We start from the raw sequence: 24,516 nt of genomic DNA on the forward strand, positions 1-24,516 counted from the left end.
AAATAGCAACAAACATAATGACAAATCAAAAGAGACGAAAATAGAAAAATACAACTAAACAACTAACATTTTCCACCACAAATTCCAAAAATTACATAAAAAATCACCAATAAAACCTTAAGTGAGCTCAACGGGTACTCAGTGCTTGGAGTGGCGCGCTCAGAAAAATAGAAACAAAGGAAGAAGGTGTAAAACTGTGTGGGTTTTATTTTTTCACTAAAGGGTAGAAAAGTATTTTCATATTTATTATGGGGTGCACAAGCACATATGGAGGTGCAGAAAGAAGAAGCCCATACGGATGGTGAGGCTATTTTGGTATTTGGGCTCGAATTCCGTGTCGGGATTTGAGTGTCAAAACAGGTCAATATAAATTCAGTACATGCATATATTATATATTATACACAGTACAACGCAGAATCAACTCTTATCATTCTTTGATTTCATTCATTGCAGTGCGCTTTGACCGTTTCGGATTCAGAGCGGTGCATTTGGCGTGAAGTGAAGTGAAGATGGAGGCACAAGCAGCAGCAGCACAGACACACCATTTCCGAAACTCAACAGAATCAGAAAAGCATAACAGTAATAACAATCACCACAATAATCATAACAATAATCGTAACTTGATGGTGAAGACTGAGTTGTGCAGGAGATTCAGGAGAGGCGTGTGCGGTCATGGAATCAAATGCGATTACGCTCACAGCGTCGGGGAGCTCCGTCGCCAACCGAAGCTGTGCAGATTGTTCCTTCAAAACAAACACTGCCCCTACGGACGCACCTGTCGCTACCTGCATTCCGCCGCAACAGCGCTACCACCGCCGCCGTCAACTTTTCCGATTCCAAATCCACAATCTCAACCAGGTTCTCTCTTCTCTTTGTTCTATTAACGTAAATAGATCTATTAATTGCTTAATTACGCGTTGCGATTCCACGGCGACGCTGACGATTCCACGGCGACGCTTACGATTCCATGATTAAACAATGCAGGTCTCGTATATACACTACAGCTTCTTAACATCCTCAAAATCGTATTTCTACTACTCTACCTCTCTAGTAATAGTATATTCTGTGCAAGTAGTTAATTTATTATTTGATTGAATAATGTAGTTAATTATGATACCGATAAATCTTCTCTCGTCATGATACGCGCGTAATTGAATTTTATTTTATTAATCTGAAATAAAAATCTCTGTCATATATTGTTTGAAATTTTTTTGACTCTACGACGTGATAATATCCAATCATTTAATATATTTTTTTTCCATTTGAAAGGTGCTGAAGATCAGATCGGTTCAATTCGTGATAAAATTATTTAAAGTAAACATTAACATTGAAAAAATGTTTTATCGTGTTAACATTGTTGTTAATTTCATAATTGAAAAGTAAATTATAGGAAATAAATTGATTATTGAAGAACTTTTGAAAATGACATTTACATAATCCCAAATAATTAAAGTGAAATTCCTCATTTGTTGTTATCTTGGATAGGATTACTTCCCACGAAGAGGACACATGAAAAAAAAAATCATACTCGGTATAACCAAAATGTTCATCATAAATGAAATCCCACACTATCATTATCTAACATGTTAATATAAGTATATTAGAACTACGTTGTTCAGTTTTATCTAATATTGTAAAAAAAATAAAATTGAACTAAATCACAACAACAAAATATGTTCTTCTTTTCTTGTTTCTGGATTGGTTTGATAGTATTTCAATTTATTTATTTGAATTAATTTGATGATAATTGGTTTAGTTTAATTTTGAACACCACTAGTCAATAGCCAATCCATTCAATAGCACTGAAATAGGTCTTTGCTAGCCGAGCCAGCAAGCTTGGTCAGGTATGGATGGATCTGTGGGAAGAAAAATAATTTGGTCCAACGAAAAACAAATTCTGTTTTCCTTTTGGAAAGAATAGAGACAGACACTCTTTTTTTGCCATTTTGATGAACAAAATTGTTGGGTTTGATTTGACGCTATATTTGAAAATATTTGCATAGCATTTTATGGTTCAATAGAACATGGAACTATATCCACGTTAATAAAGTCTGACCCCTGTTTTTGTGATGCAGAAGTAGGGCAACTTGATCGCTCCTCTTCTGCCGAATACAAGAGAATGCAAACTTATGCTGCTGTTCCAAGTGATAGCTACCCTTATGCAGAAAATAGTACAATGCATACTGCTATTGCTGCTACTGCAAATGCCTCAACTAGCACTCTGGCAGCTGGCTCTTCCCATAACAATGAACCATATGCTGTGAAGTTCGTGTTCAAGAAAAACGAACTAAAAAAGATCAATCGCATCTATGCTGATTGGATTTCAGATTTTTCCCGCTGAGAAACTGGCTGGACAAGTTAGTGGATAACTATATTAAAAACTAAGCAATTTCTACTAATGGGTAAAAACTCAAAAATCAGTCTGATCGAGTTTGTTTTGAGGAATATGGTTTGGTTTGATATTTTGCCCTTTTTTTGCAGAGTATATGCTTAAGTATTGCTTCAGATATTAGAATACACTGAACTTCTTAAGCCTACCAAATTTATGGTGAAATGAGAAACAAAACATAGAGCACGCCGGAAAGAACATCAAGGTGATGTCTTCCAAGTAATATTAAGAATTATTTATTCTTCCAACTATGTCTAGACATAGCATCATCAGTAACGATCTATTTGAGCCAAAACAAAACTCTTCTATTCATACATAAAGCTAAATGACACCTAATTAAAAACAGGGCTTATATAGGTTTTATATTACTGGGCTTAATAACTTGTATTGTCGTACTTTTGGTTAAACACGTGCCTATATTGGGTTTATTTACTTTCTGGCTTTATGTTTGCCACCAGTACTTAACACCAAATTATAGATAATGTACTCAGAAAGCCGAAAAATCTTTGGACAAAAACAGGATATCTCTCATTTACTTGAAAATGGAAGAGGATGTGCCTGCAAAATGTATAGTATTAGTAATGAATAATAAATGTCATTGAATGTTATCCCAAACCTGTAAAATGTCAACCCATTTATAGAGTTATAATGGGTTTTAGATATCCATATAATTATTTCTATCCACTTAATCCTAATAATCGTTGTTTCAGATAACCGAGAGGTATCCGGTTCTTTTGTCTGAAGACTTGGTTTATAAATAAGATATAAAAAAACCACGACATAGATTAACACGGTTGACTGAATAATAGAGTTTGCATTAATGAAATGAAGGATATCAATGAAATCAGAAGAATATTGATACAAAAAGAAATAGAGTAGTTACTATCTTTTGTTATTCATGTATTACGCCCAGAGGATTTTATCCATTTCAAAGTTGACCTGACTAATGCGTCCATTGGATCAACACATTTCTTGAGAAGAGGGTCATCTGGGGGCAAGAGGTCCCGCATATCATCAGAAGCAAGAATAACAGAATTTGCTGCTCTCACCAAAAGAACTTGAAGTGCGATTCTCAATAGATTGCATGCCCCTTCCATGTCCTTTCTGTTCAAAGCTTCAATTGCAGGTATCACTGTATGCTCCATTGTTGCTCTATCAGGCAGTACAACCTCAAAACCCTGAATATCATTAAATGAGAGTAAGAAATATCCAAATCTCTATAGCTTGTCAAGTGTCACCCCAATACATTGTCCTTTTTTACCATTGCAGAAAAAGTGAAAAACAACTAGTGCATTATATGTAAGTACATACTTGACAATCAACTCCTTGTTCATAAATAAGAAAACGATAAAATTGCAAAAACCAACAAAGTGTTGCATGTGCAGGCGCAGAAATACAAAATTCATTATGAACATATTGACAGATACCATTCAGGTTTTTAGCAGCAGTGGTAAGCGGTGGTAACTCTGCAGTGCACAGACATAATAGTCTAACAGAGCTGCAGTAGAATAAAGACGTAGCCAGGTAGAATTCTTTCAATGTTCATAATATTAATCATGAGGTCTAATTATTCTATGTATGCACGAACAGAGATTATTCTTCACATACGAAAATGTGCTAATGAAACTAAACCAGAAGAGAAGCAATAAACACATGAAGTAGCGTACACATTAAGGCCATGTAAAACATTTATGAAGTGTATGTTGTAATAAAGCAAAAGCTCCTGATAGTACATGCTCTGCATTACCAAGAAAATATTAAGATCTTGTTCTCTATGAGAGAAATATGGGATCAAAATTCCCTCTGCCTTAGGTTTTTGTGTTCCAGCTGCCATTATACCAAACCAATACTAAAGTACTGATTCATTTGAACCAACAACTAGAGACTAAATATCGTGTTGACTAAGGTTTAATGATCTATAAGTACTTTTTGACACAGGAAATAGATAATGGATTTTACTAAGGAAACTGGATCTTCATGAATCATGGGAAAGAAACCATGCAGCAGTGCTTTTGTTTTAGCATATTAGAAATGTTGTCGGCACTTGTTGAATAAAGTTAAGAAACAAGTAAACGATACAAACAAATTATCTACTCATTGTAAACATACTCTTCTATTGAACAGAAACAAAGCTTCCAGCAATGCACATGGATATATGGCTTGCGCAAGAAAAAAAGAAGGACATGGATATGAAATTGAGAGGTCAGGAACTGCCCCTAATAGAAACTGGCTCACAAGAAGAAAACAACAAATTTCGAAAGAATTTGTTCCAGGTCTGTATCATATAGTGGGTTCTGAAAGTTATACTATGAAAAGCAAAACTGTAATGGACATTCCTCAGAGCAACTACATTGGCCTGAGTTATTAATTTCTCTAAGCCTAGGGTGCAGTAATAAGATTTGCTTGATAGTTAAGATATCAGGTTATTGAAAACAAGATAGGGAAATTACTTCATTTTGAAGCTTCTCTTTATAAAAACCAGCAGCCAGAGTTGCATTTGTGGCTAGCACTCCAATCGGCAAAGGACTACTGGCTTCAAGAGGCTTTATCTTAGCTTCCTTGAGCTCCTTGGCAACACACTCGGCCATGTGAAGAACAGGAACAGAACATCCCTCGCACACTTGTTCATACCAAGAATGTGACACATTACAAGGCATGACTATGCAACTGGCCCCAGAATTCTCAAGAAAAACCCTCTTGTTTCTAAGACTCTGCACAATCGAAGAAGAATCGAGCTTCAAATTTTCCGCTCTACTTGTGCTAGAAACAAAATAACTCCTTTCAAAGGACAGAAGCTCCTTACTAAAGAAAGGATCAGAACACAGTAGAAAAGGAATAGAATTTCCTCCATCTTCTGAACTCAACTGCACAAGTTTTCTCAAAAATTTGAGAGTGGCATCCACAGACACCCCTCCAATTATACCCACAGTACTTCCCTGAGTGACAAAAGGAGCACCCCTTCCTGAAGCAAGGTTTGTGGCATGAATCTTCTCAGAAAATTTCCCACTTTCATCTGCATTCAAAATAACTGAAGATGGGGGTGTGGCCTGAACATGGCACCACCTTGTCCTGCCAAAGTATCTGGGAGTAGGAGCAGTTACACAACCTAGTAATAATGTTTGGAACGGATAACTCAAAGACATCACATCCAACATCTCCAATGTCTAAGAAATTTGAGAGTTGGAGTTCACTCTAGCCTTGTGTTTGTTCTTCTGTTGTGTGTTAAATCTACAACCCCATTTGAGTTGCAGAGTGAGAGTCTGAATGAAGAAGAAGCACCCTGTAGAAAAGCCCTTCTGCGGACATGTGGCTTCACAATTTCTCACCAACCCTTCTGAATTCTCACCTCAAGGTAAAACCCACCACACAATGCTTCTCTCTCCGTTTACTCTTTTTTATTAAAAAAAAATACACATTCTCATAATTATTACATTAGTAAATGTAATCGGTCAATTATATTAATTTAAAATTTGATTCCCGTGACTTAATAGATAATATTAAAATACATTTAAAAATAATAATAGCAAGAGATTACGATTAGATATTTAACATTTAAGAAAATTATTTAGTTTTTAATACTTTTAAGGATAGAAAGGCAATTTACTCAGTCGGTGTATACAAAATTTCACTAGGTTTTCCTTATTAAATATTTTCTAGGGAAGCTCCCAAATTAATTAAATTTTGTATACGTGACATTTGGAAGAAATTACAAATTATCATTAGTACAATTTTTAAATAGTTACTACAAAAATAAATGTATTATGTTTTAAGGATGGAAAACGTGTTAAAATCCTCGAATGTTGGGATCTAAGTCAGCCATCTCCATCTTTTTCAGATTATTCCTTTTAATATCTGTTTATTTCTCACTTTTTATCATTGTTTTTAGTTTGTATTTATTGTATTTCTTATTAATTAAATTTCTTTAATATCATTATTAGTATTAAAAAAATTTAATTATTATATCTCACTCTTACAAGTAGCTCAATTATCTATAAATATTATTCAAGTAGGTATTACTCCTAACTCTACTCATATAAAATAGATTTTAATAAAATACACTGTAAAAAAATCCTAACAAATAATTATTTGAATAGGCAATTAAAAATATTATTTTATTTTAATTCACAAAAGCATTTTATTTTAGGATGAAAATACATGATTTTCCCATGTGTATTCACATTTTTATCACATTAAAATATATAATTTATTATTTTTAATAATAATTAATTAAAAAAGTGAAAATAATACAATTAAAATATATATATATATAATTTTGTAAAAGTACTATTAAAAAATTATATAAATATTTTTTTAAATAAAGGAAAATTATTCAATTATTTATTTTATTAAATAAATAAATAAAATTTCATTTATTAAATGAATAAATAAAATTTCATTTATTAAATGATAAAATATTCAATTAAAATTTAAAACCAATCAAATAATGTATTTTCTCTATATAATAATTTATATATAGATAATGATTAAAATAAATAAAAAATATTATTAAATCTAAAAAAATAATCATAAAGTAATTATAAAATATATAAAAATAACTTTTATATTTTTAAGTAACTTTTTATTTATTTTGTAGGTATATTATAGATAATTATTTTAGTTTAGAAAAATAATTACTCAAAAGATAAAATAGTAAAATTTATTAAAAAAATCTCTAAATTAATATCTTAGATTTAAAAAATGGTTAAAAAAAATTATAATTAACTACAAGTTAAGTTAAAAATTTAAAATGTAGGTGTTATAAGATCTTAAATGACATAAAATAAAAAAAATTATAAAGTAACTTTTCTTTCATAAAACTTAAAAAAAAACAATTAAAGTGAGGTCTCATAAAATGTTGGATTGAAAAAAAGTTACCTTGAACTTTTAAAAATTAATGTGGAACAAGAAAAGTTAAATTAAAAATCATAATCAATTAATAATTAATAAAATATTTAATATCACATTAAAAGTGGAGATAGAATAGTGAATAAAGCATGGAGTTTTGACTGAAAAATGGGGATAGAAAGGGAAACAGAAATAGTAATCCTAAAAAATCCAGCTGTAACGGTCATTCATTGTATTGACATTGTTGATGTTGCTCTTGTTGAGGTTGTTGATCTTGCTGTCTCTCTCCTCTTCTTATTCCTCTGTAGTCTTCTTTGCCTTCACTCTTTCAAATTGCAATTGACGTCACCACCACACTCTTCAATCCTCTTTGACCTTCCTCACTTCCCAACCCTTTTTCCCTTTTCCCAGACATTTTCTGCCCCACCTTCCAATGCCTTCATGTGAGTCTTCCTTCTCTCTAATTTATCGATCCATCATTCCATTACAAATTATAATTGAAACTTCAAAGAGGAGTATTTTCCATAATTTTAGGTTTTGCATGTGCTTTGCTTTGCAATATGGTGACTGGGGTTGAGATATGAAGGTGGAATGTGATTTTATATTTGAAATTAAGTTTTCGGTATCATGGTCGTTGCTGGTTTAGTAATATTATGTTTGCTTTGTATATCTACTATGTTTTTAATCTGATGGGTGAAGCGTGATCTACTTTACTAATCCCATCGGACTTTTCAATGCTATAGGTATCAGATTGTTGATAAATTCGTAAATGGCTGCAGCCTTCACTATGATGGCTTTTCAATTATTTTGTACAATGTAACTATTTCAACAAACAGCATCTTGAGTTGTAATTTTGTAATGATTTTTTGAACCAGATATTGTATTTGTCTCTGAAACCATGTTTATGGGTTCTTGTTTTTTGAGTTTGTTAGGTTCATGCCCGTTGTGAGATATATATTACCTCCGGTTTCAATCAAGTGTAAGCCAAAAAAACACTAATTCACATCAATTAAGAAATGATGTTAGTAGTGTTTAATTGTTCTAGTTTCATTTAAGAAAGTAATATTTGTCGTAATCTAAATTTTTCAAAACTTGATATCAAGAATAAAAGAGTTATTATTCTCAATTAAATATAGGCATCTTAGAAATAGTCTCATTAAATGATGTAAAATTAGTTGAGGTTTGCTTATATTTGGGACTGGAGAGGATATTTTGAAAAATAGTGGGAGTAAGTTAGCCCTGACAACAAAACTCTGTTTTTTTAGTATCCTCGGAATAGGAAAAAGATGCCTTGATTTACACAATTTATATAGTGTGTGAGGGCTTGTGAGACAGCTTGGCGTTTTAATTTCATGACTGAACCTTAGGTATTTTCCTGAGCTGCTGACATTGCAATAGTCCAACTCTATTCTTTTTACAGATTGTGGCAGCTATTTCTTCTTGTCCTTTAATTTGTGATCCTAATGGTTAAGTGTTCTTCCTTCAAGTAGGATTATGTATGGTCTTGCTGTTCTAAGCCTAAAAGATGGGCTACTAGTGGAATAAATTGACATAACTATGAATGATTTCTGAGAAACAAACACTGGTCACAATGAGTGTGAACGAAAAGAATACATGTCTCCCCCTCTAGCAGCTTTGTGTGTAAAATATAATCATGATGAGTGTTGAAAATGGTACTTTTTTCAGCACCAAGTTCTTGTCTACTACACTCTGTTCATTGTACTGTTTGCCGAAGTTCCATTATATTGTCTAGGAATCTATTAGAAATTTCTATTATTTTGTTTCTTCTTTAGTATTTTTCTCTTTGATTTCATCAAACTATTTTTATCATCATTTACATGCGCATTTGACAAATTTTGTAACATTTCAAAGAAACTTTTTTTTATTCTTCAATCAATCTCTGTTGTCTTAACATGTTGGATACTTAGTATGCAAATTATGAAAGAGTTTGGTGTTTCTTGTAAGACTACTGAATTGTCATGTACCCCCAAAAAATAGTGGTTATCATGTCATAAATTCTATCACAGGTTGCTTAGGTACCCCAAATATTAGAGTATTGAACTTGCGCTTTAGTGGAAAAGATGTTGGCCTTTCACAACAAGTTGGTACAAGAAGCTGGAGAAGGCAGTCTTTGCAGTACACTAGTTTGGTTATGTCACGGCAGACAGATGGGTTTTTGGCATCAGCCAATGCCCCATCGTCAGAGACCCAGAGTAAGTTCTTCTATTCTTTGATTCTATAGTACTGAGGTTAAGACTTTTTTATGATGAATCCGTGGAACTTCTACTGTAAAATGCATATACTAGTTTGTAATTTGCGCTGATATAATGATAGGAACTTAGGCTATGAGGTGTCCAAGTTCCAAACTGGGTAGTTTAGGATGCTCGGTGGAGTATTTAAGTATTTGGTTCTCCCCCTCTTTATAGTTAGGTTTTGAGGGTGAGTTCCCCAAGTCCTTGGGTACTTATCATATAATTACAATGCGTGAGGCTATGTAATTATAGGTGGTTTGATCATCCCGATAGCGGGTAACACAATAGATACAAATTCTCGTTAGGATAAGCTTTAAATGACTTTGATGTCATCTTAACACTGGGTCAAAGACACTATTAACTTGATATTTGTACTATTGTCTGACTTCAATAACATTCTTTAAATGATTACATCACAGTTATTACAAGGTCTGAAGAAGGTTCTGAAGGGACTAAATCTTCAGTTTTGACAAGTCAGCTTATTCCCAATTTTAATGAGGTTAGTACTTGGAAAATCTCATTGTTTATTCATCTATTTCTTTTTTCATTTTTTAGGGGAAGATATAAAACGGATCCAAATTCGTGATGACTTTATTGTGCTGCTTTCATCTATTACCTTATTTGTTTGTTAGTCCAAATTTGATCAAGTTGTTCCATATTTATAGCATATAGCTCCTGAGGTTTGACCTACATCCCACCTTTCATTTGATATAATAACCCCTGCCCGAAGAAAAAAGTAACTATTTATTACAGAAATTTGTGTGGATACTTATGTGATTTTATTTACTTGGCTGTGTTAAATAATCATTTTAATCCTATAGTTCTGAAGTTTTCCCAGCTAGAAAAACTTCTCTTTTATGACACTTGAAAAGAGACTTGTCACATTGTAATGCACAAGTATATTTTCTATATTTATTCTTCATGAATGGAAAATTTGAAGTCATGTATCTCTATGTATTGCCATTGTTTGTAGGTGGAATTCCTCGTCACAAAATTATGTGACTCGAGTTCAATTGGGGAGCTAGATTTAAAAGTAAGTACAATGAAGTTGAATTTTGATGTCTTCATTAGCACAATGTTATTCGAATTCTCATAATGGCATTAGATATATCATCTTAGACTTTCTTCTTATTGTTGTTTCCTCTCTTCATTGTCATATGCCCAACCTCCTAATGATATCAGCTTGCTGGGTTTCACCTGCATATAGTGAGGGATTTGACGGAACAAAACGAAACTCTACCTCCTCCTACTCCTATTCCTGCTTCTGTAAGTGTAAATGATGTCGTAGAAACGCCTAAAACAAATGGATCAGTTTCTACAACTTCATTGGCCATCTCGAATCCTTTAGGCCAGGTGTATTTTCCAGGATCTATCCAGAGATTCCTAGACAAAGCTAAGGATGAAGGCTTGGTGATAATTCCATGTCCAAAGGTAAGAATCTGAAACTTGTACTTTACATTTTACAAACCTTATATAATGCACTCTAAAACCATAAGCAGGTGGGGTACTTTAGGAGATCACGAACAATAAAGGGGAAGCGTGCTCCACCATCATGCAAAGAGGTACAGTTGTTGACGGCTTTGCTCTTCTCCTTTTGTTTTTGGCTTTTGATGTTTTTCATGAAGTTGTGTCCCAATTGACAGAAACAAATTGTTGAGGAGGGGCAAGTGATTTGTTACATTGAAATGCTGGGTGTTGATGTGGCAATTGAGGTTTGCGTCTCTTCCAAGTTATTGTGTGGCTCTGATGTTTATCTAATTTAGTTACTATAGTGACTAATTATTTTTTGTTTTTAAATTTGGTTACTATTTAATGATTTTCTTATAGTGGATGATGAGAAGGGGGCAAATGATCATAATATGATGACTACTAATCATTGCTATGATTCTCATGTTTGCAGGCTGATGTGTCCGGAGAGATCATCAAGATACTACGAAAGGATGGAGGTTAGTTTCCTAATCATTTCTGTCCAAAGACCAGACTGGTATTGTTTGGTGTGTGACTCTTATTTTTGGTTTTTCACAGAACCTGTTGCATATGGTGATGCGCTTATTGCAATATTGCCATCATTTCCAGGAGTAAAGATGCTTGAATAAGTTTTAATTTTTCAAAAAAAGACATTCTTGCCAACCAATAAGCTTTTTTATTTGTATTACTAGTTTTGCATAGCAGAGACAGAGCTAAACTCAGACAACTTTGTTTTCTCCTACTTTCCTGTGTTCTGTTACTGGATTTGTCCTTAGAAATGATCCAGGCCATAACGTTGTGCTAGGAAAAACCATTTCCAATGAACTGTACGGTGTATCTTGAATTGAATTTTTAAAGATTATGACAAAAATCATTGATTTTTCTAAAACTATATTCAAATGTTGAGATTTATCATTTTTTTTGTAAGACTTTTATGACTAAAATTTTGAAACTTTAATCTTTTGATGTATTTATATATCGAAAATTTAAAATATTTGAAACAACTAACATTTATAAATAAATAAAATGATTGGATAAAAAGAGAAGTCAAATCTATGTGATTTTTCAATCTAAAGAGGAACTACGTTCTTAACATCACGAACAACTAATTTTAAGTATTGTCTCACCGATCTTTTTAATGGATGAAATAATATTTTAAACACTTATATGGTCAATTTTAAAAGTTCATTCAGAATTTCCTTTTCGTATTATAAACTCTTAATATTTATAAACAAGTATTCAAAATTCGTTTTCGACAACGTTAAGAAACAGAAAAGTTAGATGGAACGAATAAAATATGAGTACATGTTCTTTGAGCAAAGCAAAGGTTGTACATTCACAGTGACATGTATGGCTTAAAACTAAACACCACTTATGTGTTATTTATTTAATGAAAAGAGCAAGTGAGTTCATTATTCTCTTTTTCCTGAAGCACAAAACAATGAATGCTCTTAATTGGACTATAATCCTTGCAATTTGCATCATCTTTGCCTTCTCATCACATGCAACACCAAATGTTACTCAGAGTGAAGCCATGAGATCTTCCAAGCTCAACCAAACCCAACACCAAGTAAGAAGAGCTTTTCATTATACAGTATTCCATTCACATACAAGGTTTAATTAGTCACTATACATGAACTAATGGTATTATTGATTGAATGAACATATATTATATATAAAGGTATAGTTAGAGATAAAAGGGGTGCTCAAATTTCAACTGATAGCATTTCCAGATCTTCTTGCAGATGAATGAGTGCAGCTACGTTGTTAACATAGAGACAAGCTGCAGTTCTAGTTTCTATGCTAGAGGAAAAATCGATGTTCTATTTGGGGACGCTATTGGCAATGAGGTCCCTTCCTTACTATCAATATTCAACCAAAATCACATATATTTTTCTCCTTTCACTAAAAAAAAAAAATCATTAAATAAAAATTAATTTTAGAGATTAAAAGAATTAGTCATTACATTCACTAAATTAAAGATCATTTTATAAATTAAAACATTATTAATAATATCTAAAATAGTTTCTATTATTAATAAAAATTTATAAATAATTTTTAAATTGGTATCTAACTATTACTTATCAAGGTTTTAACTACTAACAACTTATAAGAATCTAAAATATTAGTAGTTAAAACTTTGTTAACTAATTTAAATATCAATTTAGAAACTATTTTATAATATTTTATTAATAATAAAAACTACATTAAATATCAATAATTTTATAGTCTTCAAATTAATTTTTAATTTAGTCATATAATATAATGATTAATTATTTTTTATCTAGTCATTATCTTGTATCCTTTTTTTCCCTCTTATTTTCCGTATTATAAACATCAAAATCTATCTGGTTTGTGAGTGGTTGATGATTAATAGGTGTATGTTCCACAACTGCATGGTCCTTTTGAGGATTGCACTATGAATATATATGACATATATGGAGCATTATGTTCAACCCAAATCTGCCGTCTACACATATACTGGAGTGGAGATGGTGGTTTGATACTGGAGAAAGTGAGCATACATAGCAACTACTACGATCCTGTTACATTTTACTACCACACTTATATTCCTGAGGGTGGTTTCTATGGTTTTGATTATTGTCATTATTATTAGTACAACATTATTTCTTCAAATAAACTATGGAACTTCACTTCTTTTTTTTCAACTATTTTTGCATAGTATATGGCATATTTTTATTGGCATATATTATTTATGACTACATTTGTTAGTATAATAATAAAAATGATTGTAGTTTGCCATCTAATTAAAGTAAGTTAATAAATATTAGGTACTCTCATTGGTACTACTAGTTACTAGTTTTAATGAGCTTATTAATGTCTACAAATTTATTATATAGATGATGAAAGGGGACAAAGTTACCATATGAAAATTAAAAATTAAAGAGTACAAAAAATTGTTAATACTAAATATTAGAGCATTTTATTCACAATCATAATTTGAATTTAGTTTTACGACTAATTCATGCTTTAAACTTATTTCTTTTTTGGAGTTTACATCACCCACGAATAGTAGAAAAATTTGGAATTTAATTTGTTTTATTACATGATTATTTCAAACTTTGAGAAAGTAAAATTGAAAGGGTGAGTACAATAACTTTCCTAGCACTAAAGATAAGAAGTGTTTTGATTCAATTATCAAAATATTGTACAGATCTAAATTTAAAAAAATGAAGACACTTACTAAAAATTTTGAATTTTCACTCGTAATAAATTTTTGGTTAAGTATACATATAGATATGTATTAATTAAGAGATAATATTTATTATTTATTTAATTAGAAAAATAAATTTATTGACCTGTTCTCTAAAAAAAATAGCTATTAAAAAGATCTAAAAAGGTTAAAATAGAAATTGATAATTCATATTATATATTTTAATAAAAACTGTTTTAGCCCCCAAAATTTCCATACACGGTACTTGTTGACGTGAAAGCTTTAACAATCTATAGTCATTAAACCCAGAAGCATTTTAAATCCATTATACAGAAAAAAGTATGGCAAAAGAATGTGATACTAATGAAGTTCACAACATGAGAACAAGCTAGTTTTTTTTAAAAAGAATAAAAACTCATGTTATATATCTGTAAAACTTAACATCTCAATTAGACTAAAATCTAAACTAACAACAATTATCTACCATCATATGAAAAAAATATTAAAAAAACAAAAAATACAATTAAATATGGAAAAATTAGACTAAAATTCATATATTAATAAAATCGATTCAAGTAGCATATACCTATAAAGTCTAGGAAAAAACGAGATGAAATCATTCACATGGAATTTTTTACTCATAATATAGGCTAACTGCTTGAAGACAAGCAGAAAAGATACAAGATTGGACAAAAATAAAAAATTGGCAAGACTATTTCCCCAATAACTTTAATCGACAAGACTTAGAATTTCTTTTAAAGTTAAAACAAACTAATCCAGACAAATTTTCATTTCTTTTTTTAGTGGATTTTTTTATAATGTGCAGGAGTTGATGTTACTCCCACCAAAATAACGAAAAAGACGCAAACAAGAACATCGTGATATTTGGTATTGGTGTTCTTATTAATACAAATTGAACAGTGTATTACCATTAGTTAAATCAAAAAAAAGTAAAGACTGTGAGAACATTCATAAACAGTGTGTTTCCTTTTGTAGTTCCTCCCACTATAACCCCAGGAGGTACAGCAGGAAGGTAATTGAGACTATTTTACATGTGTTATACTACTGAAAACCTTTAACCAAACATATTATGTTGCCTTTCAAGAACTCAAAGGTAAATACAATTACCATCGCATAAGCAACTTTCACAACCTCTGGGCAACTCTCTCATACAAATCACGAGGCCAATTCCTCTTTAAATTATTTGCAATAAAACTCGCAATCTGCAAAAAAAAAAAATAGCCATCAAGAAACAAGAACACATATTAGTAAAGTAAATACTAAATAGCACTGTAATCGTCCCATCAGACACCAAATGTAACTGGATACTATAACCTACAAATGCTTGACATAATCAGCTGAAAGTTCTAATTTAGAACGGATGATAATTAAAAAGGCTTTACCGCTGACGAGGAAGCTTAACTAAATCCTAAATCCTAAACCATCATTTACCCTCCTCCGTTCAATAGTGGGTAAACGAATATTTTCGTAACAACGTAAATTAAAATCTACCAACCAATGGATTGCTTTAATTTTATTCCCACGTCATTATTTCCTTTTCTTCTCGTATTGACAATAGATTTTATACAAAATCAACCCAATTGTTCCTTTGTCTTTCTTTCGTTTCCACACACAAAATCAGAAAAGAGAACAAATGAATATTAACTACAACAAAAGTGATTAAGGGAAGAGTAGAAATTATTATCAAACACAGATTCATATCAACAGATTAATACTGATTCTTAGGAAAGCTTCAAGATATGGGTTAGTAGATTTTACCATACAATATGGAAGGCATATGCTTATTATAGATCTGCAACTTCTCCCAACACATCATTTTTTAAAAATAATAATAAGAATAATGGTATTTCAAAAAAAGTGAAAAAAGCATGGAAATAGCCCAACCAACCAATGGTATCCACAAGATAATACCTTAGCCCTTAAGGCACGAAGTGATCCATCAGAGTCAGTCACATTGTCCAGACAACTAAGGGCAACTTTCAAAAGATCTGGAACACAAGCTTGGACATGCGAAGATAAATTTTCAAACGCATCAACAGCACTATCGGAGCCTCGAGGGTCTAGAGGAAGAAATGGAAGTTTAGCAACCTCCCTTAATGCATCGACATAATGCCCCAGTCTTGCTAATTTGTGAATTGACAATATTGACTCAAGTTGTCGTAACACGGTTTGCTGCTGAAAAACGTGTTCTCTCTCTTGATGACTGAAAAAAAGAATACAATCAATCATTTTACTGAAAGACGGAATGCTGCCATGTCACATATAAAGAATAACAATAATTTTATATAGTTAAAAGCATTCATTATAGAATTCTGATTGAAGTGCGAAAATGAGCACTGTTAGGATCACCAATTCATTAAAATGTGCATCTTCAACTTCCGAAATCCTTCTGATTTGCAGTAACTCAAGCAATAGTCAGGCATCTTGGAATTTCTAAGTCCTACTTTAAGAATAGCAAACACCTAATAGAAATTACACCCATGGAAGCAGCAAATCCTATAGGTAGTAAATCTCAATTCACTCCAGTTATGCAAAAAGCAGACATTTGGTCTGCTTCCCCCCATGATAATAGATGTGTTTAAAGAGCAAAACATATTCAGGGTGAAATCATGTCAGAATAAGTTCCAAACGTGCCTCTAGGGTTCATATATTTCAAAGAATGAGCAGAAATGTAACAGTATCAATATCCCAGAGCAGAGCACAGCTATATATGAAATGAGGTACAAGATTCAATATGACCTGACATCTGGATAATACGCATATGTCTCCAAAATCTCATTGCCAGAATGGATAAAGCCAGCAGTCCGGCTTTCACCATCTAATCTTCCACGGAAAAGGGCAATAATAGCTTCAGAAAGGCACTTGTTGATGGTATCCAGCGCCATTGAGAAGGAACCTACTCTCTTCTGAATTTCTATAGACTAAACCAAAAGCAATATTAAGGTTAGATGAAAACCTAGTATTCCACAAGCAAAAAAGGAGGGATAAAGAATAAATGGATGATGGAAACGAAGTATGGATAAGATTATTGCTAAAATAAATCTGGGAGTAAAGACACAAAACAACAAAACTAAAATGTGAAAATTAATTAAAATTTATATGAAATCACATTTATTAAACATTGAAAATGAATGAGTGAACAATATCCCGGAATGCATTAAAATAATGATTTAGGTCTGCACCAGAAAAATGAAGTCTATGAGAGGACAAATCAAAATGAGCTCTCAAATTATAATGAAGTGTTTTTCCATTCCAGCTACCTATGAAACCTGATTATTATGATGTGAGATAATTCTTATCAGCCAGGTCATGTTATAATTTGGTATTGGCAGGCAGACATTAAGGTGATGGTGGACAAAGACTGCCTTCTTTTCCTATTTTCCTTCTAATAAACGAAAACAGTAAGATAAGAAAGAAAGAAATTACTTTGTCATACATCCCAGCCTCCTGACACTGCAATGCAGCTTCAATTAGAAATTGTTCCCTTGCTTTTGGATCAGTCACAAAACGTCCCAATTCACCTTCTTCTCCGGAACCTCTTGCACCAAGTAAAAGATATATGCCTCCATCCCTTAATAATAGTTCCGTGAGAAGCTGCTTCAGCATCAGATTTCTCTGCCTTTGTTGATCAACATTACCTCTACCAGTCCACGACAACTGCCCACCGCCCACTGCTGCAGCAGCTTGTGCATAAAATTCTAGGGCCATTTGGAGATCACCAATACGTAGATACATAGATCCATATTGCCTGATAATGGTGGATACTTCTGCATAAGCATCCATCACTCCCAACTTTTGCCCAGAACCAGCACCTTCAGAAAGGACCCCATGATCAGCTAGCACAATTGATAGGTGTACAGCATCAATGTTATACCCTTCATCTCCTGCTTCCTTAGACAAGTATAATACAGCTGGAAGCAATTGAATGCTTAAAAGCAAAATATAGGGATATACCAGAGGATCTTTTCCATTTTTTGTATAGTATGAGGGCTCAAATTTATTCAGGTAACTTTGCAAATCGTCCAGGCTGTACGGATTCAGACTATCGCTTAGAACAATGGATGAAGGTCCACTAGGACAATCCCGCACAGCTGACAATTTGAACCACAAGAAATCTTCTATGGTACTAAAGAGAGTTGGCTGATCTCTGAGCAGGCGATCAATATGTCTTCGGGAACCTGATATGATGGCATACAAAAGTAACTTTTTCTTGTCATATGCAGTTCGACCAACCCTATCACCAGTTCTCAGCATTCTTTCACATTCCTCTGATGCAGCAGCTGCAATCTCTTCTGGGACCATCCCTCCAGTATTAATCCACTCTGTGAGCTGTCAGAAACAAGTAAATTATTGAGATATATTATATCATCAATTAGTAAGTGGTGACCATAGTATGTACCAAAGGAGCAAATTGATGTGAAGCACGTGAAGATAGGGCAATATTTCTTGCGTCATCGTAATAACCAGACCTCAGGCAAAAATATATCTGTCACCAAATAAATAAATGAAATATTACAAGCTTGGCTCATCAACAATATTAATTTCAAGAAACAAAAAAGAAATTATAGATATCAACAAACTAAGTCAAACCAAGGAAAAATAAATTCAAGAAAAAATATAATTTAGTATAGCCAATTGTATAGTCAGATTAAGTATCTGAGACCTGCTGCCATGTTGTATCAACAGGAGGCTGCCGCCGAGCATCACCAGTATCAAAATCCAGTACTCCATAATCCCTCAACCGAATCTACACATAAAAACAAAAATCAGCAACCGTTTGAAAAACTAAATGCATGACATTATTTGTAAGACATTATTCAAATTGAGACAAACCCGAAGAAAGGCACGGATTCTGTGCAAATTCCCAACACCACCACCAAGTGCAGCCTACCATTAGATAGAAAAGCCAACAGAAATTAAGTGCTATAACAAAAACAAATTTATGCATGCTCTCCATCATATATGAATAAAGAATACCAGAGATAAAAAACATTGAGAGAAGCTTGAAAAATACTTCACAGTTTCTAGAAGCATATCCCTCAAAATCATGTGAGAAGTATCAACAGTAATAAATAAACAAGTTCAACAGTTTTTGAAAGATAAACATTGGCACAAATAATGCAAAGAGTGTGCTTTGTTTATATTAATAAAGAACTAGTGGGAAGCAAAATTATTCTGAAAGTGTGACAAAGTTTTCCTCAAAAAGAAAAGCTCCCTCAAAAGCATAGCCTGCAAGGGCAGGGAGTCAGCCGTGAAGAAAGGCAGAATTAACGGTCTACAAAAATAAGTAAGAAAGTACTAGAAAAATTATTTGCAGACATTAGTACTACTAGTATGGAATTCCTGATAACAAATTACTTGTGCAGGATGGCTTTGTATGGTGTCCATTATGTATTTTTCATGTCCCCATTCAAGGTGGCGTCTTGCGCCAATAATCAATGACATCCGTTTTGAAACACGTTGCGGGGCTGAGTCCTCACCCATCAGCATCTGCTTCAATGAGTTTTATAGAGGATAAATAAAATATTTACTGTGACAAGTAGAAGCAATAAAGTTGCAGGCACACATTATTTCTGTTTTGTCTATTAACATTATAACGGTATCAACTACAAGAACAACCTGAACAAGGTGCCATATCTTTCGCATCGTTACTGATTTTCCACCACTAGCATCAATGCCCAAATTTTCATATGCACCCTTGAAAGCTGCTGCAGGCTAAGAACCATAAAAATTACCGATTATTAACACACAAAGTTAAATGCATGTAAACACAATAAGGTAAATATAGCTAAGATCTTTTGGGAAGGTGGTACAGAAAACACATCAAAACATATAATGTGCTATTGTATATTCGAAAATGAAGAATGGACATGATATTGGATTAAAATTCCAAAAACACTATTTTCACGGAAATAAATATTTTGATCACCAAAAGACATGACTTTTAAACAGGCAACACAACACAGTTTAATCAAATATAGAAATCTCATTATAAATTTAAGAGATGCAAAAAGTAGGGGACATACTTTAAATGGTAACCCAGATTCCCTTGCTTTATTCAGATTCTTCACTACCTCAGCATAGACAGATGCCTTCTTCTCCACAATAGGTCTGCCAGTCAGGGGAACAATCTCCATACTAGAACTACCAGATGAGACTTGTGGAGTAGAAGACACAGACGCAATCTGACCTGGGAGGGTACCCACACTGCTGTTAGCAGCAATGTTTGTCCTAGGTAATGTTGAAATTCGACTTAAACTCTGAAGGAAATCACGCTTTTCTTTTTGCCAATCCTCCTGTCATAAAAGTAAATTCTACTGCACAGTAAGGAAGCTGAACCACAAAATTAAAAAACAAATAAACCCTATCATAAAATAACAAATGGAATAGAATACTCATCCCAATTTAAAAATTGCAAATGTGACACAAAATCATTTACTCGCTTCATTATGCTACCTCATTTCATATGTGAAGTTCCATGGATTAACCTAAGCAAATTCAATTAGAAAAGCAATCATCTAAAAGGAATGTTTTTATGAAAGTTAAGCAGGTTAGCAGACCTAATTGTCATTATTAAGTTAAGACTGCTAAAAGCTATTAAGTTGCATGACTTGGACCGAAATATTTTTTCCTTGTCCTTTGGTTTTGTCTTCATCTTTATTTTTTAAGAGAAATGGAAATTTTACAGAGTACATATCGATTACTAAGAAGGTTAACTCCCCCAAAAAGGAAGATCTCCTCATTAACAACACCAAAATAAAACATGGAAAAATAAACAACCCTGTTAATATAATAAATATATTCAGTCCCTTCGTAATAAATTTGTTGCAAATCTCACATCTATATAGTTCTATATAATTTAGTACAAATCTTACATTGCAAGTCAATTTTATGAGGCTAAATTAAGTTTAAAAGTCTACTTTTGAAGATGGTATTGAAATTTATCTTAACAAGGTTTCTTAGGCCTACCATGTCGCCCACAAATATCTAGTCTCACACGTTCGACATGTATAACCCACAGTATAAAGGGATGTGTTAGAGATCCCACATTAATTACAAATATAGTTAAATTATAATATATATATATATATATATATATATAAGTAAGTGCAAATCTCACTTTGCAAACCGATTTTGTGAGATTAAGTTTAGGCTTCCCATCTACTTTGTACGAACATTTATAGTCAAGTCCTAAAGGCCATAAAAAATCTAAAGGCATTTTGAAACAACTTAACAAATAAAAGAAAAGGAAGATATAACAATATAGGACAGATTTAATATTTTCAGCAATGTAAGGAATATATAAGAAAGTGCACAAAAAAATGGTTTACCAATACTATGCCAAAGATTCATTTTTTGATAGTTTTATGAATATAACTTAGACAATTGAAAACTTAATGAAGTATCATATCATAAAAGACATTATTACACTAACCTCTAAAACTTTCATCATGTAATCATTGAAACTTCTGAGATTATCCTTTTGAGCTTCCTGAACGGCAGAGACCATTGCCATTTCATGAACCTGAGAGTAAAATATGGTACACAAATTGTCTCAATTCCATTTAAAAAGGAGTAGATGTTCAGACTACAAAGTAAGAAGATTTTCTTCGTTTTCCATAACAAACAACAGAACTCCACATATAAACTGAATCACATTGATAAAATTGATCCATCCAACTAGAATCATTCTAATGTCCAAATTAAATGTTATAATAAATCCGAAATTACTAGAAATCAATCTGAAAGTGTAAAGTACCTGCTGCAGATACTCTTCAACACTTGTTGCCTCAACAGGAAAAACATCCTCAAAAGTTGTCTATAAAGGGGGGGAAAGATAAAAGGTATGGCATCAGCAAGATAGTAGCCATGTGAATTAAGTAATAGAGAGAACCACTGCAAAACAACTTGACATGAACTTTCAAGGGAAAATTACTTTTGCTAACTGACAAGTTATATCAGAAAAAGTGGAAAACAAGTGTGTGAACAAAACTAGGGCTCACAGAAATTTATGAAACCTATAATGGAATGCATAAACTATCTACCTAACAGGCAAAAAATATAATACTTAATAAGTCAAGCAAAGAGAAAATTTCAGTGTATAAAATATTACAAGGTTGGTTAAGTAGTACCTTCAGTTCAAATGACTTCAGATCCCTTGCAAGCTGCTCTGCATTTATCCCCTCACGAGCAAGAAGCCTGTTCGTGCAACAGAAATAAGAAGAGTGATAATAATAATCGACTATGTGTTATCCTTTGACCACACACACTCTGCTTTAAAAAAATATGGAAACCCATATATTTAGGGATGTAAGAAGACAATCTCCACATGCCCTATGAACAAAAATATGATGTTAAATGGATGGCCCTTTAAAAAGGAATAGAGGAAGACCAAAAGAAACCTAGTAGTGGAAACTCGAAAATGGGATATAAGATTTTAGTTAACCATTGGCTTCATGAATGAATGATACAAGATTGAGTTTGAATGAAACGGAAATCTGGAACCCAAGTTGCCAACACCTTTTGGAGGCAATAAGGCTTGGCCAAGAACTAAAAATCTTTCTAACAACTCAAAGAACTCCAACTAGCCATAATACAGTCTAAGATTTTTATAATTTCTAAATTCTTCAAGATTGACTACTTCAGACATAACAAAAAACTTGCAGCAATCAAAATTTATAGACAAAGAGTACCTTGTTGCAGCAATAGATTGAGACGGTGCCTCAGTCCTTACGGTTTTGGATTTAAGCTTCTTGGATAATGATTCCAGTTGATCTAAGTTCCTCTGAATAACGTACGAAAGTGGATTCAGAACCAGAGATAAAAAAAAAAAAAAAAAAACACTCTACATTTAATCATCAGTAGTGACTAGTGACAATTCTAACTGACAGCAAGCAATGCTTCTCCATTATCTTGAACAAATTGAAGCTATACTTGGTTCACAATCGAAATACACACTCCGCTCCAAATTGATTCGGCAACATTGGTATGAAACTCACAAATGAGCTATGAAAATGAAATAGTGAAGCGAGTTAGTTTGGAGAGAAACCTGAAGTGGAGGGAACTGAGCAGAAGGTGCAGCTTGTTCTAGAAGCTTCGTCGAAGAATGTAGCAGATCAGTCCAACTACTGAAGTCTTCGTTCGCCATGGCTCTCTCGCTGAAGCTTCGCGCACGGAGAGAGGAAGAAGGAGAGTTTCACAGTAAAACGCTCTTAAGCCCTAAAATTTGAAAAGTAAGGTTCGGTTCTGCACCACGACGCACCCAACCCAACGGGTTTTTCGAACCGGATTCGAATCACCAAATATACTCATTTATATTTATAACTATTTCATAAAAAAGCTACACTATTAATCAATTATAAATTACTATAAATATAATTTTTTAAGTAACTATTTCAAAATTAATAATTTTATTGCATGTAATAATCTTAAAAAAATAATTACACTATTAATATATTCCATTATATTACAAATAAATAAATGGTAAAAATAAAGTTTACTTTATATGAGAAATTCCACATTTAATTTTATTATGAAAAATATTTATTTCCAAATAATTGTAAGTTTATTTTAATAAAAAATTATAAGTATTTCTATAAAACTAATTAAAATTATGTTTTCGATAAGCTATTCAAGCGTAATTTTTGTATAAAAATTATAATATTGTAATTTCTACGAGTAATGTATTGTTTCTTTATTTTAATATTTATATGAGTGCCAGGAATTAACTTCGTAATTTTTTTATATGTGTAAACTAAATATAAATTTATTTTATGTAAAAATATATATGAAAGGTAAATTCTAAAACTAATATAATATGGATGTGAATAGCAATGATTTAGGTATAAGTTGGTCAAGACTATAAAATTTTCAATAACAAATAAAACATAAGTGTCTACAACATATGAATTTTGGTTGATGTATATTTGGAAAGAAAAAATATTACACCTTAGTCTATAAATTTTTTTGGTATTTATTTTTCTATTTCTGTATCGGTCGGACGACCGAAGACATTAATTAATAGTATAATTTAATAAACATGTGACAAGAAAGCAGTTACAATTAACGTTGAATTAGTTAATGACACTTCGAAACACACTTCCGTAATATCAGGAAGTCACTACACACAACTTGATGACCACTACACATGTCTTGACAAACTGGTTATCTGGTCCACGTGAGTGAAAACCCAAGTCAACCTATAAAAGAGATTTCTGAAGGGGGAAAATATATTTTTTTAATCCTAAGAAAACAGACTAATCGCAGGTACCCCAACTTGAGCGTCGGAGTGCAATCGTAAGTACCCGCTAACTTGCCAAGCACGCGCGTAGGAGAGGAAGAACTTTAAAAAATTCAGAAACTACCAA

The 24,516-nt window shown here is 32.5% G+C and overlaps 4 protein-coding genes across 7 annotated transcripts; 2 read left to right on the forward strand and 2 right to left on the reverse strand.

Moving 5' to 3' along the window:
* Nucleotides 1-391: 391 nt before the first annotated feature.
* On the forward strand, nucleotides 392-3,913 carry LOC137834436 (uncharacterized). Of its 3 annotated transcripts, XR_016520927.1 has the most exons (4): nucleotides 392-858; nucleotides 2,076-2,402; nucleotides 2,482-3,688; nucleotides 3,775-3,913. XR_016520927.1 is itself a non-coding variant. In XM_068642491.2 (2 exons), exons 1-2 carry the CDS (start codon nucleotides 510-512, stop codon nucleotides 2,339-2,341), a joined length of 615 nt encoding a protein of 204 aa, XP_068498592.2. In that variant the 5' UTR covers nucleotides 392-509; the 3' UTR covers nucleotides 2,342-2,511. The 3 variants fall into 3 exon arrangements, 1 of the variants encoding a protein (XP_068498592.2); XR_016520926.1 differs by having other exon boundaries at nucleotides 2,482-3,913; XM_068642491.2 differs by lacking the exon at nucleotides 3,775-3,913 and having other exon boundaries at nucleotides 2,076-2,511.
* On the reverse strand, nucleotides 3,184-5,760 carry LOC137836015 (uncharacterized). Its single transcript, XM_068644818.2, has 2 exons — nucleotides 4,840-5,760; nucleotides 3,184-3,567 (listed from the first exon to the last, which is right to left on the reverse strand). The coding sequence occupies exons 1-2, from the start codon at nucleotides 5,542-5,544 to the stop codon at nucleotides 3,286-3,288; spliced, it is 987 nt and encodes a 328-aa protein (XP_068500919.2). The 5' UTR covers nucleotides 5,545-5,760; the 3' UTR covers nucleotides 3,184-3,285.
* A 1,716-nt stretch (nucleotides 5,761-7,476) lies between these two features.
* LOC137836014 (uncharacterized) lies at nucleotides 7,477-11,842 on the forward strand. The gene is made up of 9 exons (XM_068644817.2): nucleotides 7,477-7,677; nucleotides 9,262-9,447; nucleotides 9,906-9,985; nucleotides 10,460-10,519; nucleotides 10,669-10,917; nucleotides 10,986-11,048; nucleotides 11,130-11,198; nucleotides 11,387-11,432; nucleotides 11,512-11,842. Exons 1-9 carry the CDS (start codon nucleotides 7,668-7,670, stop codon nucleotides 11,580-11,582), a joined length of 834 nt encoding a protein of 277 aa, XP_068500918.1. The 5' UTR covers nucleotides 7,477-7,667; the 3' UTR covers nucleotides 11,583-11,842.
* Nucleotides 11,843-15,010: 3,168 nt separating this feature from the next.
* Nucleotides 15,011-23,441, reverse strand: LOC137836005 (nuclear pore complex protein NUP93A). Of its 2 annotated transcripts, XM_068644801.2 has the most exons (15): nucleotides 23,199-23,441; nucleotides 22,843-22,934; nucleotides 22,282-22,348; nucleotides 21,909-21,968; nucleotides 21,585-21,674; nucleotides 20,176-20,445; nucleotides 19,769-19,864; nucleotides 19,508-19,639; nucleotides 18,983-19,036; nucleotides 18,813-18,896; nucleotides 18,549-18,635; nucleotides 17,576-18,478; nucleotides 16,889-17,070; nucleotides 16,061-16,352; nucleotides 15,011-15,351 (listed from the first exon to the last, which is right to left on the reverse strand). In XM_068644801.2, the coding sequence occupies exons 1-15, from the start codon at nucleotides 23,295-23,297 to the stop codon at nucleotides 15,274-15,276; spliced, it is 2,586 nt and encodes an 861-aa protein (XP_068500902.2). In that variant the 5' UTR covers nucleotides 23,298-23,441; the 3' UTR covers nucleotides 15,011-15,273. The 2 variants fall into 2 exon arrangements, with proteins under 2 accessions (XP_068500902.2, XP_090158308.1); XM_090302182.1 differs by lacking the exon at nucleotides 21,585-21,674 and having other exon boundaries at nucleotides 23,199-23,400.
* Between the last annotated feature and the right edge of the window lie 1,075 nt (nucleotides 23,442-24,516).

The sequence above is a fragment of the Phaseolus vulgaris genome, chromosome 5 (genome assembly GCF_051622355.1).
Source record: "Phaseolus vulgaris cultivar YP4 chromosome 5, ASM5162235v1, whole genome shotgun sequence".
NCBI lineage: Eukaryota > Viridiplantae > Streptophyta > Magnoliopsida > Fabales > Fabaceae > Phaseolus > Phaseolus vulgaris.